This window comes from Chrysemys picta, chromosome 3, assembly GCF_011386835.1.
Source record: "Chrysemys picta bellii isolate R12L10 chromosome 3, ASM1138683v2, whole genome shotgun sequence".
NCBI classification, from domain to species: domain Eukaryota; kingdom Metazoa; phylum Chordata; order Testudines; family Emydidae; genus Chrysemys; species Chrysemys picta.
Window position 1 is genome coordinate 146334653 of NC_088793.1, and position 21254 is coordinate 146355906.

At 41.1% G+C, this 21254-nt stretch overlaps 1 protein-coding gene across 16 annotated transcripts in view; it reads left to right on the forward strand.

The window, feature by feature from the left end:
- Nucleotides 1–21254, forward strand: part of LTBP1 (latent transforming growth factor beta binding protein 1) — a 333039-nt gene that overhangs the window by 251820 nt on the left and 59965 nt on the right. For 15 of the 16 annotated variants that reach the window (XM_008174460.4, XM_008174437.4, XM_008174449.4 and 12 more), the window contains 2 exons: nt 1634–1759; nt 11626–11751. In XM_008174460.4, coding sequence (XP_008172682.2) covers nt 1634–1759; nt 11626–11751 — 252 coding nt within the window. The remainder of the gene's footprint in view (nt 1–1633; nt 1760–11625; nt 11752–21254) is intronic. The other variant, XM_042848435.2, reaches the window with a different exon arrangement.

Here is a 21254-nt window from a genome sequence, read left to right on the forward strand (position 1 = left end):
TCAAAAGACACCTACCTCTCACTAGTTAAGAGTAAGGATTTATATTTTTTGTGGTCACTGATCAGAAGAACCTTTGTGGTAGATGGGTCAGGTAATTTCACAGTTTGTGGTTGACCTCAAGGTAGGGCTTATTTGGGTGACTTACCTGAATGTTTTTGAGTGTTTTGTAGAGCAAAATCTAAAAGTACATTTTATAGTCTGCAAAAAGAACAGGAGTACTTGTGGCACAAATTTGTTAGTCTCTAAGGTGCCACAAGTACTCCTGTTCTTTTTGCGGATACAGACTAACACGGCTGCTACTCTGAAACCTGTCATTTATAGTCTGAAAAGTGACTATGTAAAAATGGCAACTTCTTAATCAACAGACCCGCTCTTTGTATGTATTTAGCCATCTGCTTACTTTGCTGACTAAAATATGTATTACTACTTTTTACCCCTAGTTACGCTCCACAACCAACGAGACTCCAAAACAGGGTTTCTCAACCTATTTACATTGTGGGCCACATATACAGCTTTCTATATGTTTTGTGGCCTGCACCCACACAAGAGTATTTATACTACCTGTCTGGCCCTGAGGATGTCACATGGGTCGCAGATGCGTGCTGATTGGGCCGTAAGCAGCCCGCGGGCTATGGATTGAGAAACACTGCTCCAGAATGTTGAGCTGATTTCTATTCTGGCTCACGCATCATCAACAGAATTATTGACTAATTCTGGCTGCAGAAATTTTTATCGTTGATGATGCTTGATCCAGAAAGAACAAAGAGTTGATTTTCTAATTCCAGGTTGAGTTTGCAGGGCAGGCAGGCAGAAAAAATATCTTTACTTGTGAAAACTGAGCAGTGCTTGACTGCTCCGTATGCCCCGACATCTTGAGAACATGCCCAAATTCTAAAGATGCTTTTTGGCTGCAGTGTGTAGAAAATCAGCTTATTGGAAACAATGTAATCTTCCAAACTCTGCTGTCAAGATCGTGTACCAAAAGCTTGGCTGGGTTTCTGGGCCTTTTGTGCCACTTGAGCAGCACAGAGGGGCCAGAAAGCAGTCAGATTGGGCCATCTGAGAATTCCCCTCCTGACACAAGGGAGTCGTCAGCTAGTGCAGAGCTGATGTAGCTAACCCCTGCACCACTCCCCATCCTCCACTTATTCTCATTGGGAGTCAAGTGAAGGGAGCATGGCTAGACCAGAATGTACTCTCTGGCTGTGCTTAGCTGACATATTGGCCCTTAGAATCTGCTTAGCTGGTGGAAGTTAGTTCCGTATGCTGCTCTAACCTGTGCTTGGGGTCAGAGTGGTGTAATTACTGGCTTCCTGGCAGCCCCTCCCTCTCTGTCAAACTTCTGTTCAGCACCACAGAAAATCTGACCCTTCACTCTAGTAAACATATTCTTACTGATTTAGCACTTTCACCCATGGCTGAAAACGGATCATGTATGACAACTGAAGCATACTTCTGCTAACAGGTATCAGCATTCCTCACATACATTTTGACAGTTTAACTGACCATCATTAACCAATGTAAATAGGTTGTGGCAATATGCCAAACACTAATGCACATTGGAATCAACTGCAAAAGCAATATTAGAGAGAGAAGTTTAAAACATTTTACAACTCTGCTCTGTATTTTCCAGATATCAATGAATGTGAAGGATCTGAACTCTGTTTGCCACATGGGGAATGCCTAAATACAGATGGTTCTTTCCTTTGCATTTGTGAGCAAGGCTTTTCTGTTTCTACAGATGGCCAAACATGTGAAGGTGAGATGAGTAGTGATACCAAAGTGAATTTCACCCTGTAGCCATATGCCACAGAAATGATTTCATGTAGTTTAAGTGCTTATGTTGCTAAAAACATTTCAAACAACATAAAAGCTGTCGTCTTCCTCATTTGAAGCACCTAAAGCTGCGTTACATTTTTTAAAGAGAATCTAGAGAACTAAGTATTAAATGCTATGCTAATGCAATATTGAATGTGCATAGTTAGTCACAAGAAGTTAAGAAATGCAAAAATTAAAGGCCAGATTCTTGCTCATGTAAGTGATCCCATTGATTGTATGAAACTAGTTGGGTAAATAAGGTGGTCACAATTTGGCTGTAAGATTCCAAAACCAACATTAATATAGCAACCTTGCATATAAAGTATTTGGTGTTTTATATTCTTATTTTTCTGGTAAACATGTAGCTTAATATTACTGTTCGTGTCATAAAATGTATAGATGAAATGTACAGAACAAGCAGCAAGACTGAGTGAATGTTAGAAACTCAACTTCTGCTTTTCTTGTCTTTTGGTGACTAACTGTGCAACCTTAATGCTTTATAATATTTAATACATTAAACTGCAATGTGTGGGGGATTTAATTGAAAAAGGAAAGAGAGAGATGAAGGAGAGAGAGAGAATAGAATAAAGAAATGGAAAAAGGTGAGGGAGAAGCAAGAAGACACACAGCTGTAAAGTGGGGAAACTATTCATAGCTGGAAAATGTTTCCTTTATTTTAAAATCCCATGGTGCGGGTGGAAGGAGAGAATTGGTCACAAAATGCACATAAATTAGAGAGGGTATTCAGACTCTTGGTAAGTTTTAAGTGTGACCATTATTGCTACAAAGTTTAGGCACCGTTAATTTAGGGCTTCTCAAATCTTTTAGCAGTAAAACCTTAACTTTTTAATGTTCTGATTGCTCTATTTGAAACAATAAAACCTTGTTTGTAATATGTTTAAAAATACAGACATGAAGAAAATATTCCTGCAGTAGAAATAAATCAAATTGGAAATCATGGTTAATTTCTGTTTGCATGGGGCTATTTTAAAATCCTGTCTTAGTGCTTTAGACATTTTAAAATTTCTTTTCAGAGCTACAAATAGTTCTTCAAATTAGCATTTTCAATTTTAAACCAAACTCATACATCCCCCTCTTTTTTTCCCTCCCCCTTCTCACATGCACGCACACACACACATGTAGATCTTTTTCATAAATGGTAGTAAAAACAGTTCCAGTAATAACAATGGTGAGAAACCTCAACCACAGGCATGGAAAGTTTGCAGATGAGGTGCACTTGGGGTTTTGTTTGGCTCCAACATAACAAAGTGTCCTGTTGCTGATTGAAAGCACACACTTGCCAGTGGTGCTGCTCTACTGTCCTTACGGCGAATTTAAAAAAAGAGATTTATGATCCATAATACACAGAAAACATTATTTTTGCCATCCACAAAGCAAAAAGTAAAAGTTCCACCAACCAGATTAAGAATGGACATTCATATAGATACATGGACTATTCAGTCCAGAAATATTGTGAAACATGTAACAACGATTCAAGAGGAATAAAACCAAAATTAAACAATGCGAACAAACAAAAAAACCAGCAGGCATCTTGAGAAGCAGTTCTAGAGAATGCACGAATAGCAGAAATACTGGATAGAGTTATGAGCAGCTTTGTGTTGGAAACTAGGGGAGATGGACTTCAGACACTCAACCAGCTTCTCCACTCCAAATGTTAGTGTTGGAGGCCAATTAACCCATGTAAGCTTATTTACACATGGTGCCACCTCTATAAACCTCACCCCATCAGTCTACTCAGGGCTGGTACAAAGACCTTCTTTGCAGTGGAGAGGGCATGTGGAGACCTCCTGCTTGGTTACTGTATTCGTTCCCCCCACCTTGTGAAAGATATACCGGGGGGGAAATTGAAGTAATTTTTGTCTAGCATATAATATACCTGCTGTAGTAATAGCTAATAAAGCCAAATATGCTGTTGGTAATGGGATATTGCTGTACTACCATGAAGAGATGGGAGTCAAATATTTAGAACTGGTATGGCACCAACCATCTTGTCAGTGCTCAGTAATTAATAGTAGCATGAACTGAAAGAGCCATGCTTTTCCTGCCATTAGAATAGCCTTGTCAAGTAGAGAAGAGACAGTGGATCTGAAGAGTTCTGGGGGTGGGATGCATTTTTATGATCTCAAACAATGAGAATACTTCAAAGTTCTCCCAGAATCCAGACTGCTAAAATTATTCATGTAAAATTGTGCAGGATATATAGACTCCATCCAGTGTTTAGCAGGGAAAGGGTTAAATGTCTTCAGTTTCTAAACAAGAACACTATAGTAGATGTCTTCCTCACTGTAGAGGATAAGGAAGAAGTCAGAAAGGTTTAAACTAAACACTCTATACCACAAGAACAAAACAAAACTCTATGTTAAAGGAACATTATCAAGGTTGCAAAGTCAAACACTCAAAAAGTTCGGCAATGCCCGAATTAAACAACAACCTCAACTAAACAAAAACAGTAGCTACTAGTTTTAGGGGTCCCACAAAAACAATGAGGCAGTCTGGCTGGGTCTGTGCCAGTTAATTAACCAGCACTATTCCTGGAGATGTGGTGGCATCATTCATGATGATGGTTATGTGTACAAAGTTAATCTTAATTACAAACAAAAAGAGAGACAGATTTTTAACCAAATAGAAAAAGATGAAATCAGAAGATTGATATCCAGGCATCTAAATAATATTTATAAACAATGGAGAGTAAAATAAAAAGTGCAAAACCCGTTAACCATGATTCACAGGTAACTGGTGATGTATATGGGATACAGATCAGGCAGTATATTTGACACTGGGAAATGTATTTTAATAACTTGACTAAGCAAGGCTGCTTATAGTCTCCTGAAGCAGTAATAATCCTTTTCATTTATAATTGGCTGCTGTATGCAATCATTTTAATTTTAAAAAATAATGAAAATGTAAAGATCTAAAGCTGAAAAAAGCTTTCAAGCAGACACCAATCACTTCAGTTCTGGTTTTTGAATGTCCATAATTTTCAGAATTCAGTTTAACATAAAATTAAAAAAAAAAAAAAAACCTATAACATTCCAGGTACTGTAAGAGGATGTGGCTTCCAGCTGTGGAAGCTACTGTTCTTCACACTAGTTGCCTTTGTGAATTTTACTTCTAGATAAGTGAACGAGAATAGCTGTTTATATCATCAGAGTAGGGGCTAACTGGATTTAGCTGCCTTTAGTAATGTGGAAAGAAGATTTTCCATCTCTCTGGGTTGTTTTCTTACAAGTTCAGATGTTTTCTGGAAAGTTAAAAACAACAACGTAAGATGATTAAGGAGCTTGTGTGGTTTAATCCTGGTCTTGAGTCTTTATGGCTATTGGCCAAAGTAAACTGCACAGCTGTGTAGACTCTACCCTCTTCCAAGGAGTAAATCAAACCTTTGTAGTAGCTGTGGTATTCCATCACTGCCCCCTTCCCAGGAGCTGAATCTGGTGATCAGGCTTGACAGAGTTACCTAATAAGGAGACTCTTGGAAGTAATATTGGGGGACTCATTAGCTTTCCATTGAGCTTGTTGAGATTCTTGCAAACGTTCTTCCCTAGCCGACTGTCGGCCAGCTTCGGCAGCAATAAGTCATGGCAGCATCCTCGGTGCTAAGCAGCAGCCCTGCCCTGATACCTAAGCCTCTCCTCTGGTCCTGGCAACTCTCAATTCTGTCCCCAGCACCACCCCAGTGCCTCTTCTGGGACACCCCGCCCCCAGCATCTCCCCTCTCTGTGCCAAGAACCAACTCACACGTAGTAGCTCCCAACACGTCTAAGTGCTACCATAACATGTTTGTATCTTTCACCCCTCCGGAGCTCCCCACCCTCTCTGCTGCTTCCCTACTCCACTTGGTATCTGTCATCCCTCTGAGCTGTCAGGGGACTTTGGTGAAGAATAGATCTTTCTAAAACAAAAAAAATGGAAATTCATACACAAAAACCACTATATTGTGTATCAGTTAAGGCTGTTGTACACACAAATACCTACCACAAACCTCAACATTGGGGAAATGAGAAGTTTCGTGATTAAAAATACATAATTTCTACCCCTCCATCCAGACACCTTACTCCATCCAGACACTTACATAGCCATTGTTCACCACAGACCACACATCACAACCTTAACTGGGCCCTTGCTGGGAAGAGAAGGAGGTTTTGGGAAGGAGGAGCAGGAACTCTGGCACTCTTCTGGGGCCATGGGTATGGTCCAGTAAATGTGCAAGTGAATTCCTCCAATGCAGTGTGCAACGGCCATCATCACAGACATACTAGACCTCAACTTAAATAATATTCTGCCATGAAGTCGGAAACTCCATCCTTGACCTGTCAAAAGTAAACCCAGAATAAATTCATGGCACTTTCCAAAATGGGCCACCTTTTTGGTGAATACTTAATGGTTTTCTAGCAAGCTTTGACACCCCTCTCACATGTGCTGAAGTAGACAGATTGGGGTCCTCGCCATAATGTATCCACCCTGACCCTGGGGCTAAAGCAGTGACCCAGAACTTGAATGGAAAACAGAGAAACCTCTTCCTTAAGCCAGAGATGCACATCACCATCACCACATGAAATAGCCACCCAGCAATACTTCACGTGGCCATCTAAACACTATATTCAAAATCCTAGTTATTCTAACTGCCCCCTCATCATAACTGTTATTGTTATTTATTAGGAGTATTATGGAAGTACCTAGAGGTCTCAGCCAATATTGAGGCTCTTTTGTGCTAGGCACTATACTGTACAAACATGTAGAAGGAAGCAGTCCCTGCCCTGGAAAACTTACAATCTGAATAGAATTCAGTGCAATTTAAGCAGATACCTAAATTTAATCACATCTTTAGGTGCTTTCCTGAAAGCAAAGTTTCCCTTAATTTGGACTCAAGTGCTTTGCTGAATAGGTATAGGCTTAAGTACATGCTTAAATATTTTGCTGATTTGAGGCATTCCTTTTAAAGATCTTGTTATGCAGGGACTCAGTCCTGCACTCATTACTCAGGTAAAACTCTTACTGATTTCAGATCAGTAGGAGTTTTGATTAAGGAATGCAGAACTGGCATTGGATTTTGAAATATATCATAATTACAAAGCTACATTTTAATTGTATAGACATATGGTATCTTCGTTACTTATGTTCCCCCACTTTTGTCTCCATGTAGCAAGATGTTTGCCCATTACAAGCCACATGCTTTACAGGGTGATTAAAGCAACAAATGCCCTTTCCGGCTGTAAAACAGGAGACCTTTGAGTGAGCTGTCTAGACAAGGAAAAATATTTGGTGCTTGGACCCTCTCTGTAGGTTCCCAGTCACTCACTGTATGAGTCAGTCATGTTCAGACTGTGTACTTTTAAAAACAAAATCATCCTCTGTGGATGTGTTATATATTTAATTAGGACACTTGTTGCAATGATGGATTTTGTTTCTGCTGCTTTTCAGTCAATGACCTCACTTTACCTTTTGAGAACAGACTTATATGATCCTTTCCCATCTGTTTTCTTTAATATATAGCTATTAAGAAAAAAGGATACTGTAATTTATACAGTTTTAAATCCCTAGTTCTTGTCTTCTCTGTGTAGACTTTTAATAGGATAACTGTGTTCTGTGGCTCAGGAATCCCTGTTATTAAATTGTAACTGGCCACTGGAAATGTATGCAGTGCATTGCTTTGTATTATCTTATACACTTGGCTCTCCATCCTATATTCATTACTCAGACAGAATTCTCATTTGACCTGAATGGAAGTTTTGTCTGAATAAAGAGTGCAAGATCATGACCTTTTTCTATGACCACGTGTACAAAACTCTGCAAACCACAATATGAGGTTAACAGATAAAATAAGATCTTATTCTCAGTAGAAAGAGGAGACAGTCAGAAAAGTGCATCCATAAGTGCATGTATCCTGGGTCTCTCATAGTACACTTGCTTTTGCTTTTCTGACTAAGGTGGATACATCTTTAATAATAATTGCCCTATGGTTATGGTGATTGGTTAGGAGATGGAAGTATTTGGAATGCAAGACAAGTTTTTGACCTCTCAACCTTGATCATGTTTCTTTAACACTATAATACAGACACACGTATTGGCTATTCTTACTGCTCTGTTTATTTTACTGATTTTTTTGTTGTGATGTTGAACAGTTCAATAACCAATTTTTTGACAGACCATTCCCATTCCTATTATCACATTCAATTCCTGTGAGATAAATGTATTAATGATAGCATTCTTTACCAAAGACAAATAACCATTTTCAAGATTAATTACTGCGGTATTTTTCCTTGATCTGTTTAATAAATCAAGATAAAAAGAATTATATTAAAAACATGTATTGGCAAAAATCAATCATCTATTGACTAACTACTGATAAAGTCTTATTATCGCATGCTTCCAAATAATATTACCTTCAATAGTAAAATATTCTTGTGGGAATCCAAGCTATAAGTGAAAAAAATTATACCAAATACAATAATAAATATAACAATAAAAGTATTTCTAAATTTCAGAGCAATGTTGAAAACGTTACATTAACATAAGTATACATTTTACACATATTTACATAAGTTTTATATACATTAATAGAGAGGATAATTAAACAGAACAGCTTAGGAGAGAAAGTGGTAAATTCTCCACCACTTGGAGTCTTTAGAACAAGATTAGGTGTCTTTCTAAAAGATACATTGTGGTGGAACTAGAAAGTATTGAGCTTCATGCAGGAATCACTGGGTGAAGTTCTGACCTATGTTATAAAGGAGGTCAGACTAGATCGGGGTAGGCAACCTATGGCACGCGAGCTGATTTTCAGTGGCACTCACACTGCCCGGATCCTGGCCACTGGTCCAGGGGGCTCTGCATTTTAATTTAATTTTAAATTAAGCTTCTTAAACATTTTAAAAGCCTTATTTACTTTACATACAATAGTTTAGTTAATATATTATAGACTTATAGAAAGAGACCTTCTAAAAATGTTAAAATGTATTACTGGCCCGCAAAACCTTAAATTACAGTGAATAAATGAAGACTCGGCACGCCACTTCTGAAAGGGTGCCGACCCCTAGACTAGATGATCAGAGTAATCCTTCTGGCCTTAGAAGTCTATGAGGGAGACTCTCCACCCGCTCCAGTCCCTTTATGCCATGTAAAGAGGCTGAAACAGCATAGAGGGGCTCTGAAGGCCCTAGATCCAGCTGAGGGAAAATTCCTTTAGAACACCATCTGAGGCAGACAACAAGAGGCTGTTCTCCAAGTACTCCTTCACAAGACTCTGCACAGGGATGGGAGTGGGGCTATGAGTGGGATGGGTGTGTTGGGTAGAACCATAGCCTGTAGCACTGCAGAGATTCTGGGTAGTACTGCTGCCATAGGCAGGCAGTGAAAGCATAGGCGCCGACTCCATGGTTGCTGCGGGGCTGGAGCACCCCCGGGGAAAAATTAGTGGGTGCTCCACACCCACCGGCAGCCAAGCTCCCCCTGCTCCCACCCCCTTCTCCTTCCCTGAGCATGGCCTCCCCACTCCTCCCCCTCCCAGCGCTTCCTGCCCACTGCCTAACAGCTGTTTGGCGGCACTTAAGACCTTCCAGGAGGGAGGGGAAGGAGTGGGGATGTGGTGCTCTTGGGGGAGGAGGCGGTAAAGAGGCGAGGCAGGGGCAGGGACTTTGGGGAAGGGGGTGGGATCGGGGTGGGGCAGGGGCGGGGCCAAGGGTGGGGGGGATCGAGCACCCATGGGGCAGAGGGGAACTCGGAGCCTATGAGTGAAAGGCTGCCAAAATTTAGGCAGCCATTGAGGGACAGTGACCAAGTGATTCAGAGACCTTAGATTTCCTTGACCCCTTTCAATTGGACTTTAGATCTGGGTATTTTTAAGAGATTTTATTGATATCATTGCTCAATGATCTCTTTTGGGAGATGAACAAGGCGTATCTTTCCTGATTTTTTTAGGCCTTTGGTATTGTAAATGATGAGGTGTTGTTGACATCTCCGAACACTGGGAGAGGTAGACAGAGCTGCACTTGAATGTCTCCATTCTTTCCTTCCTGAGATTTACCAAAGAGTAACATTGTGGAAATGCTTATCTGTCCAAAGGGTTCTCTTCTATGGGGTGGTTCAAAGTTCTGTTTCGTCAACTTTCCAGCCGAATGAATATGTAAGGCCTTTAGTGGAGATAGCGAGAATGAGTATAGGTGCCATCAATATGAGGTTGGTCGGGAAAGAGATGTTGAATTCCATTCCCAGGGGTTTTTTTTCTTGGAATCCTTCTGTAATTTACTTTTTTCTCAGTTTCTGTATGTTTTAATGTGCACAACTAATTTCACATACAGCTACAGCCTAAACTTGGCGCTTTTTATAAATTAAAAAGAATCACTTCGTTCACCACTGAAATTCAGCCACCTCAGCAGCAGAACACTGAAGGTGTTTCACAGTGGACAGCATCACTACTCAACATTTACAATAGCTTTTAGAAACGGAATGCAGAAATAACTTCTCCATTTGAAATTGCAGGGGTGATTTAAGATGGCAGAATGTAATAACCCAAACTGGGATTTAGCCAGGATACTGGGGTTAACATTCTTACTCCTGAAAAACATGCCATGAGATTTTTAATGACCACAAGTGGTCAGGACTTTGGTTTTAGGTCTTATTTTGAATGAAGATTAAAATAATATATTCACAGTACTCATAATACACTTATGATAACAGACTGCTCTCTGCCACAAGCAGCCTCCTTATAGGCTGACGTGGCAATTGAGTCAGTCAGGAGAGCAGACTTACTCAGCACAGTACTCTAGGATGCTCACTAGGGAGGGCAACAAACCAAAAATAGGAGCTACACACTAAGACCTCAATTCTGAAAACACCTTAAAAATTTGACACACCTGAGTAAGGCTGTTCATTTGTATAAATCTACAGAATTAGTGCCTAAAGGCCCGATCTGCAAATCTTTATTACTGGCACCTGTGCAGAAGGCCAACATAAATAAATGGAGATATACCTATCTCATAGAGCTGGAAGGGACCCTGAAAGGTCATCAAGTCCAGCCCCCTGCCTTCACTAGCAGGACCAAGTACTGATTTTGCCCCACATTGAAGGGGCAAAGGATTGAACTCACAACCCTGGGTTTAGCAGGCCAGTGCTCAAACCACTGAGCTATTCCTCCCCCTAAACATAAGGTCCATACTACTCTTTAAGTCCCACTTATGCGCTCAAAAGCACATGCTTATGTTCCATTGATTTCAATGAGACTTAAATACATTTTTTAAAGTTAAGCATGTGCATTGCTGAATTAGGGCCTCAGTGTGCTGGCCTTTTCCACAGGCATGAACTTCACCCATATTTTTTACTATTTAATACTAAAATGATGGACACCATAGAAAACACTAAAAGAGAGAGTTCCATTTACAAGTATTGTATTATTTACAGTGATTTTTATTGGATCAAGCTCTAATATTGTGGAGAGGGAGATGGCTAGAATTTGCCAGTCCTGCATAAAATGTCGCCCATAAATTAAATTTAGGAAGTTGTTGTTTCAGTGTTTGTCTATCTGCATGCAGCTGTTATAATAGAGTAAATCTGAAGCATGTATGTGCATCGCTATTATTATATTGTTCTAGAAAAGTGCACTTATAGATGCTCATAAGTTAATTATCTGTAGAGTATTATGTGACTAGTGATATTTTTGTTTCTTGTCCTTTGTGTTTGTTTCCCTTAACATCTACAGATACACTAACTGTATCTACTTGTAGAGATGTAATTGTCTACCTGTCAAACTGCCTTTGTATTGTGTCTGATGTTAAAATGTCTTATTTGCAGATGTTGATGAATGTGTTAACAACACTCTATGTGGCAGTCATGGGTTCTGTGAAAATACACCTGGTTCCTACCGCTGCCTCTGTTACCAGGGGTATCAGGATCCACAGGATGGCCAAGGGTGTGTGGGTGAGTTTTTAGATTTTATAATCAATACTGCATCACCCCAGTGATGAAAAACTGATTTAAAAGAAAATTTATTTCTTCATAAAATTATTTTGTCTTCCATCATTTTGTGTTAAATTTGCACCATTTCAGAGTAACACAGGACTCAAATATGTCTTTCTCACTAAACCCAGTAAACCATGTGGGTACTTACTGTGTATCTGTTTAAGGAGAACCTGTTTTTAGGATTGGAATGGAAACCAACCGCAAATAAGCTGAGCCACTCATTTTATCTATTTAAAAAAAAAACCACTATTTCTGCAAATGTCAGGCCATTCACAAATATAAATCATAATGGATTGAAATTAATACTTCAGCTTATTTAAGTGCAACATCTGTTTAGTCTCTTAGTTGACTAGCCAGAACTCTGTACTACCTCCTACAGGAAATATAGTCTGGCGTGTGGTACAGCCTGTCTGAGTTAAACAGCATACCTCCTTAGAAACAGTATGTTTGAACAGGTTTTAACATTACCTTCAGGCTCCAGGAAAGACACCTATCACTGTGAAAAGATGTGAGAATTCCATAAATGTGTAAATATTGTAGATTTCTCCAGTGAGTAATAGATTTACAAATCTGTTGTTAATAGTGGTAGTTGGACCTGAGCACCATCTGAGGCAGCACAAGTCACTAATATAAAATTAATACCAGATCAACAAAAGGTATTCATTAAGCAATTCCTTCAAACTAGATTCAGGATGAAACACATTTGCCAGTAACACTAACCTGAATGAAAACAGAGGGGAGTGAAAGAGTGGCAAAAAAAAGTTTGTTTTTTTTAATATATTTAGTAAAAAATGGTTTTATTGAAAAATTATTCTGGTCCTCTTTTGGGGCTCAGCTTGCAAGATGCTGAGTATTCTCACCCCCATTTAAACAGAAAAACAGAGTTTTAGACCTTAAATTATTTTTCATTAAAATGCGACATTTACTCCTATTACCATCTGGTGTGGGAGCACCACTACAGAGAGAGCCAGTGCTGCTTTTGAAATTTATTTCAGTGTGACGGACCAGATTCACAGCACACCCTTCACACAACTCAGGCAGGCAGCACAAAGAGAGCTTTGGAGGGGATTCCTTAGGACCGAAAACTATCAATAACTGGAGGGAAATCCACAGAAGCCATAAAGCCAGCATAGCTGGCTCCTGTGCTACCCATCCATTGCAGCCCTAAAATAATATAGGATAAGGGAGTGTGGCCAGAGTTCATGGTGTCCAACTGTTCCCAGATGATGGGAACCAAGGCCAGTATTAGAACAATAATGGACATAAAATTAGGGAGGCATAACCAACAAGCCCCGCCCTTGTCGAGAGGCTACACAACAGAAAACCCAATAATAATGGGGGATTTGAACTATCCCCATATTGACTGGGTACATGTCACCTCAGGGCAGGATGCAGAGATATAATTGCTAGTTACCATTAATGACTGCTTCTTGGAGCAGCTAGTCCTGGAAACCCCTAGGGGAGAGGCAATTCTTGATTTAGTCCTAAGTGGAGCACAGAATCTGGTTCAAGAGGAGAATTTAGCTGAACCACTCAGTAATAGCTATTATAATGTATTTAAATTTAACATCCTTGTAGGGAAGGAAAATACCAAAGAAACCCACCACAATAGCATTTAACTTCAAACACAAAAATGAGGAGGCTAATTAAACAGAAACTAAAAGGAACAGTCACAATAGTGAAATATGCCTGCAAGCTGCATGGAAACTATCTAAAAACAACATAATAGCATCTCAAACTAAATGTATACCTCCAAGTCAAAAACAAACAAAAACAGTAAGTGGACAAAAAAATGCCACCATGGCTAAATGACAGTGTAAAAGAGGCAGTTAGAGGCAAAAAGATATTCTTTAAAATTGGAAGGGAAATCCTACTGAGGAAAATAGAAAGGAGTATAAACTCTGGCAAGTGAAGGGTAAAAATATAATTAGACAGGCCAAAAAAGAATTTTAAGAACAACTAGCAAAAGAGAAAAATTAACAGAAAAAAATTCTTTAAGTACATCAGAAGCAGGAAGCCACTGGACGATTGAGGTGCTAAAGGAGCACACAAGGAAGACAAAGCTATTGCAGAGAAGCTAAATGAATTATTTGCATTGGTCTTCACTGCAGAGGATATGAGGAAGATTCCCACAGCTGAGCCATTCTTTTTAGGTGACAAATATGAAGAACTGTCCCAGATTGAGGTGTCAATAGAGGAGTTTGGGGAATAAATTGATAAATTAAATGGTAATAAATGACCAGGACCAGATGATGTTCACCCAAGAGTTCTAAAGGAACTCAAATATGAAATTGTAGAATTACTAACTGTGATAATAACAGTTTTAAAGCAGCCTCTGTACCAGATGTCTGAAGGGTAGCTAATGTAATGGCAATTTTAAAAAAAGGCTTCAGAGACAATCCTGGCAACGGTAAGCCTAGCTTCAGTACCAGGCAAATTGGCTGAAGCTATAGTAAAGAACAGAATTATCAGACACATAAATGAACATAATACTTTGAGGAAGAGTCAATACAGTTTTTGTAAAGAGAAAGCATGCTTTACCAATCTATTGGAATTCCCTGAGGGTGTGAATGAGCATGTGGACAAAGGCGATCCAGTTAATACAATGTATTTGGACTTTCAGAAAGCCTTTGACAAGGTGCCTCACCAAAGGCTCTTTAGCAAAGTAAGCAGTCATGGGATAAGAGGAAAGGGCCTGTCATGGATCAGCAATTGGTTAAAAGGTAGGAAGAAAAGGGTAGGAATAAATTGTCAGTTTTCACAGTGGACAGAATTAAATAATGGGGTCCCACAAGGATCTATACTGGGACCTGTGCTGTTCAACATACTCATAAATGATGTGGAAAAGGGGGTAACTGTGTGATGGCAAAGTTTGCAGATGATACAAAATTACTCAGGATAGTTAAGTCCAAAGCTGACTGCAAAGAGTTTAAAAGGGATCTCTCACTAAACTGGGTGACTGGACAACAAAATGGAAGATTACATTCAATGTTGATGAGTGCAAAGTAAAGCACATTTGAAAACATAATCCCAACTATACATATAAAATGATTGGGTCTAAATAAGCTGTTTTCACTCAAAAAAGACATCACTGTGGATAGCTCTCTGAAAACATCTGCTCAATGTGCAACTTCAGTCAAAAAAGCCAACAGAATATTAGGAGCCATTAGGAAAGGAATAAATAATAAAACAGAAAATATCATAATGCCACTATATAAATCTATGGTACACCCACATCTTGAATACTGTGTTCCATTCTGGTCCCCCCCATCTCAAAAAGATATATTAGAATTGGAAAAAGTACAGAGAAGGACAACAAAATTATTAGGGGTATAGAACAACTTACAAAGGAGAAGAGATTAAAAAGACTGAGATTGTTCAGTTTAGAAAAGAGATGACTAAAGAGGGAAACAATAGAAGTCTATAAAATGGTGAATGGCTTGGAGAAAGTGAATAAGGAAGTGTTATTTACTCCCTTCACATAATACAAGAACCTGGGGTAACTCAATGAAATTAAGAGGCAGCAGGTTTAAAACAAACCAAAGGAAGTACTTCTTCACACAACGCACAGTCAATCTGTGGAACTCATTGCCAGGGGATGTTGTGAAAGCCAAAAATATACATGGGTTCAAAAAAGAGTTAGATAAATTCATAGAGGATAGCAGAGTCAGTGCTAGCCCATTGAGAGCCTAAGCAGGAATATTTTTGCCCTCCCACGACAATACTAAAACAAGCAAGTTCTTATAATAAAAAGCAAATTGCGGGAGGGAGGGTGCTCTTGAACTGCTCAGGGCCTTAAGAAATTGCTTAGTCTGCTTATGGGGCTAGTGTCAGCTCTGGAGAATAAGTCCATCAACTGCCAGAAGCTGGAACTGGTTGACAATGGATGGGTCACTTGATAATAGCCCTGTTCTGTTCATTCCCTCTGAAGCACTTGGCACTGACCACTCTCAGAAGACAGGATACTGGGCTAGATCAGTGGTTCTCAACCAGGACCTGGGCGCCCTGGGGAGCTGCGAGCAGCTTTCAGGGGGTCCACTAAGCAAGGTCAGCATTAGACTCGCTGGGGCCCAGGACAGAAAGCCAAAGCCCGGGACCCTGAGCCCCTCCACATAGGGTTGAAGCCTGAGCAACTTAGCTTCGTGGGGGCCGCTGTGGCCTGGGGCCCCAGGCAATTGCCCCGCTTGCTACCCCTTAACGCTGGCCCTGGCTTTTATATGCAGAAAACCAGTCGTTGTGGCACAGGTGGGCCATGGATTTTTGATAGCATATTGGGTTGGGCCTCCGCAAAAAAAGGTTGAGAACCTCTGGGCTAGATGGACCATTGGTCTGACCCAGTATGGTCATTCTTATGTTGTGTTCTCCCTCCACTACACTGGATGTATCTCACTCACAGCAGAGAATCTGGCCCTATGAACTGTTCTTAAAACAGATTGGCCTTTGTACACAATTTGTACTTCATTAGAACTGTATCATGACTGTTCAGTTTATGGCTTTTATCAGATTCTGCTTCAAGCTGTCAATAGGCCTTTTCAACTTATTTCTCGAAGGATTCATAGAAATAGAAAAAAGACCTTTATTGTTGTGCATTCTCTTTCACATGAATTAATTTATGGGATAAAATCATAATTTGTAAAGAGTTCTGATTTTTAACTCTTTACTGATAGAAACCTGAGAGAGGTTACTGGTTATATCAGGGGTGGGCAAACTTTTTGGCCCGGGGGCCACATCTGAGTGAGGTAATTGTATGCAGGGCCATGAATGTAGGACTGGTGCAGGGGGTTGGGGTGTGGGAGGGAGTGCGGTGTGCAGGAAAGGGCTCAGGGTAAGGCTTTGGGGCACAGGAGGGATGCGGGGTGTTCAAGGGGTCTCAGGGCAGGGTGTTGGGGACTCAGGGTGGGGGGTTGGGGTGCAGGAGTGGTGCGGCAGGGGGCTCAGCGCAGGGAGCTGGGGTGCAGGAGGGGTTCAGGGTGCGGGCTCCGGTCCGGCGCCGCTTATCTTGAGTGGCTCCGGGATGGCAGCGGCATGCAGCTGGGCTCAGGCAGGCTTCCTACTTACCCTAGCCCCGTGCTGTGCCGCTCCTGGAAGCAGCCGGAACCACGTCCCCGCGGCCCCTGGAGGGGGCAGAGGGCTCTGTGCGCTGCCCTCACCTGCGAGTACCTTCCCCGAAGCTCCCATTGGCCACGGTTCCCCGTTCCCAGCCAATGGGAGCTGCGAGGGGCGGTGCCTGCAGGTGAAGGCAGCGCACAGAGCCCTCTGCCTCTTCCCCCTCTCCTCCCCCCCCCCCCCCCCCCCCCCCCCCCCGGGGATGCAGGGATGTGGTGCCAGCTACTTTCGGGAGCGGTGTGGGGCCTGCGGCGCCACGGGGGTTGCAATCCTGCGGGCCAGATCCAAAACCCTGACAGGTCAGATCCAGCCCGCGGGCCGTAGTTTGCCCACCCCTGGATTATATGGTATATGGATAACTCCTGATACCACTCACATCAATGGCAAAAATTCCCAATGACTTCAATAGGACTAGGAGCTGACTCTAAAAATCAGAATGCATAAATGCTTTTTAAAGCAAATATCTGTCTATTTCTTAGTTAATGGCTTGGGGGCAGTTATTATTAAACATGTTGGCAGTTTGCTTTAGTTTTTCTGTGCCTGCAACTTCTAGTTTGACCTTGTTGAGACCCTGATGCCACTGAAGTCAGCAGAACTATTCAGGTGCTTAAAATGAAGCAGATGCATAATAGTTTGCAGGTTCAGATCTGACTGAGCTCTGTATTCTGAATAGGAGTCATTTGGACAGTATAGCCCATCAGTCATGAAGTAGTGAGTATTTCCTTGATTTTTATATAGTTTATTTTATAACAACTGGGTGTTGCCAACTAGTAGACGTCTGTGGTTACCTACAGAATTATGGAGGTATCAGTAGTGACTACATAGTAAAGATTGCATTGAGAACTTAAATAACAATAGGGGTAAAATCCCTATCTTAAACAAATGATTTCATTGAGTTTCCAAATTCTGCACACTATCTCTTCCTGGGCAAAGGGAGTTTTCTATAATGTTTCCGCTGCCAGTGTTACTAAATCTTTTAGAAAACAAATACTTTAAAATGCTCTTTTACAAATATGGTCCTGACAACCCTCACCTTTGTTCAACTCCCTTTAGCTAGACAACCACAGCTCCTACGAACTCCAAGCTAAACATGCACATTCTGATAATGTCTCCCAAGTGGGCCAGTTGGGAATTTATATGTAAAACATTCTAAATAATCCTCCTAATTTGGCAAAACCTATTTTAGTAATGCCCGGAGTACCTAGAGCTCTCCCATTCCATGAGCTACTTCTCTTTTTTGTTACCGCCTGCTTTCCTCCACGGTTGTGTTCAGCAAATGGCTCCAGGAAGACAGACTGGGCTGCTCCAGGAGCTGGGGGATGGATATATCCAGTTCCTCACTATCATACCCAAACATGCAGCATTAACTGTAGCCCCAGAAAAATGATGTTACCCATGTACAGAGTTTTACTGGCAAAAGTAATGAGTACTTTACAGGTTCTGAGGGCACAGTTAAGTTAGTGCATGTGTGGACAATTCTGGAAATTGGATGTGTGCTTTGCAGATGGCTACGTGGTGGAAAGGAAAGGGATTTTGTTGTGCAGGTGAGGAGTCTGAGTCTGTTTTGGTTTTCTGATGTGTGGGTGGTAAGGCATGTTAACTGAGGCCCCAATTCGGGAAAGCACTTAAGCACATGCTTCAGTTCATTGCTTAAGGACATATTTAAATCCCATTGTCATAAGCACATACTTGGGTGCTATGCTGAGTAGGGATGCTTTCCTTGATTGGGGCCTTCATCTGGTGTGTATGCCAATGTTGCTTCAACTTATGATTTCCTTAATCTTAGTGATTGAATTGAAAGGAAATAAATTTCAGCAAAATTAATTCTAAGGGAGTGATGGTTTTTTTTCCCAATGTTATGAAATATAAACTGAGACAAATTAAGCCTATTTGAACTAATGGAAATAGGCTTGGCAGGATTCAGTTTAAATAGATAGATTTGATAAACAGCCCGAAATCAATGGTAGAACTGTCGGTAACAGGAGTGCAACCTGCAGGGATCAGGTGTCACCAACCCGGCAGCAGTGCAACTGCAGCCGCACTGTTATGGACCTGCTCCCTCACTCCTGTGATGGTGGATCTGCAGAGGTCTCTCTCAGCTGCTGCAGGGCCGATGGCACCCAATCCCTGCAGGTGCTAGGTGTGAGGAAGGCTGAGGTCCTGGCAGGGCAGAACAGAGATCCCAGGCTAGGTTGTGAGAAGAGGGAGGATGAGCCCCCAGCCACGAGGGAGGCCACCCTGCTGATGAATGGCTCTGTCCCTGGGCAGGAGCCATTTGCGGCTGGGTGGCCTTCCCCATGGCCAGGGACTCGTCGTTATGGCCCTGGATGGGGGTCTCTGCTGTCTCTGTCAAGAACACGACTTTCCCTCACCTTGTGCCTGGAGGGTTCAGGTGTCACCAGTCCTGTGGCTGTGCAGGGAGACCTCTGCTGTCATGGCCCCACTCTCTCACTCACCAGCCAGGAGTGTGGGAGCCATCCCTGGGCAGGAACTGTGCAGCCGTACCTCACAGCCCGTTGCAGTCCTGGCCAGGGATCTCTGCTCCGCTGGGCCAGGCTCACAGCCTCCCCTGCAGCTTGGGCCCCACGGCCATGCAGGGAGCCCCTGCAGCCCAACTGTCAGTGCTGGGAGCTCTCAGCACCCCTGCTGTCAGTCCTAAGCCCAACCCGACCCCAACCCCACCTTAATTTCCGGCAGCTATAAAAATAATTAAAAATCAGGGGGGGGGAATCAATATTACTCATTGAAATTAGAAAAAAAAAATCAAAATTGAATTCTGCCAATCCTAAATATGAGCTGTCCCATATGGCGCTGTGTTGATATTTGCTTTTCTTTTGTAATGTGACAATCATTGGTTTGTGTGTAATATTTTGCATATAATAACTTTTCAAATACTACGGCAAATTCAGGGAAAAAAGTAAGGAAGGGAAGAAGAAGAAAAGAAAGTTTGTGGAAGCTTATTTTTGTTTCTGGCTGTTAGTAAAATGAATGGGATTCTGCACTATGGAAGAACCACAGAGTTTTGCTGAGTTGGATATGTGCTAATGAGATTATAGGAGATGTTGAAAGTATTCAAACATGCTTGTAAATGATTTTGATGTAAATGGACTACCAAAACATTTTTATGGAAAATATGTGTTTGCATAGTTTGTAAACAGTGTTCCCCAAAGAAGACTTTGAACTTCTTAATATGCAGCAAACAAAAGAAAATAATTAATTACATTAATTTAGAAAGTGTCACCTTAGCTGATCCAGATAAGATAAGCAAACAAAAGAAAATAATTAATTTAGAAAGTGTCACCTTAGCTGATCCAGATAAGATAAAAGCATATAAAATCAGTAGTGTAGTATATTATATGGCTACATGTTTATTTTGGTGGATAAAAAAAGAGCCAGTATGCTTTGTTACAAATATTATACTGTATATTGCCAATTAAATATACAAAAAATAAATGTATACATTATGAAAAATAATGTAATAATTTTCGTTCTGTAGTTAGTGGATGTGCTGTATTGTGGACAGTCAGATGTAAAACTCCGATAGATTTCAGTGGGAGCAGAGTTAAGCCAGTGCTGAGCATTTTTGGTAATCCTGTGGCATTCAAACCATAGACAACTCTCCTGTCAAATAGCAACTTTTCATAGTATTTAGATGAGGTAAGAAGTGTTGGGAGCCAAGTTTAGGATTCATGGAATGTTTTTTGGTCCCAGGCCAACAGCAATTGAGAGTACCACGGGACCCAGCCCTTACTGTAGAAGAGGAGACTTGCATTGCTCCACAGGGACTTAACTAGGTGATACCAGAATAATGTTTCTGGGCTCCAGAGCAACCTATAGGGTTTTGTGGGTGAGAAGTCTATTACAAAAATGAGTAAAGGACACGGTGCAAGGAGGCAGTTTTTCAGGGGGTGGGGAGAAGAGAATTCTGTTTGTATACCAGGGCCTAAATCTTGTCATCTTCTATCTGTTGAACTCTTTGATTTCACTGACCTCTGAAAGAATGACAGCAAGTTTTGGCACAATATCTGTTAAATAAAATAAATAAATACGGTGGGTTTCCTGCTGTCCTGGTAATAGCAAACATAGCTCAAAAGGAGTCAATATCTTACATTGTAAGAAATGGGGATGAGGGAGAAAGAGAGTAAAAAAGTTAGGACTCTGGTCTACCTTAAAATCAACACTGTCATTTTATAATTTTACTGTTTTTTCAATGGCTTTTATCTCCTCAGACAAACTAATTTCCTTAGGAGTCCACTTAAGTAGTAGTCAGGTTTCGATTGTTCCTCGGGGATCGCCTTTGTTTTTCTGCAGACAATATTGGCACAGACAGAGCAGGTAAAATAAAGAGCTGTCAG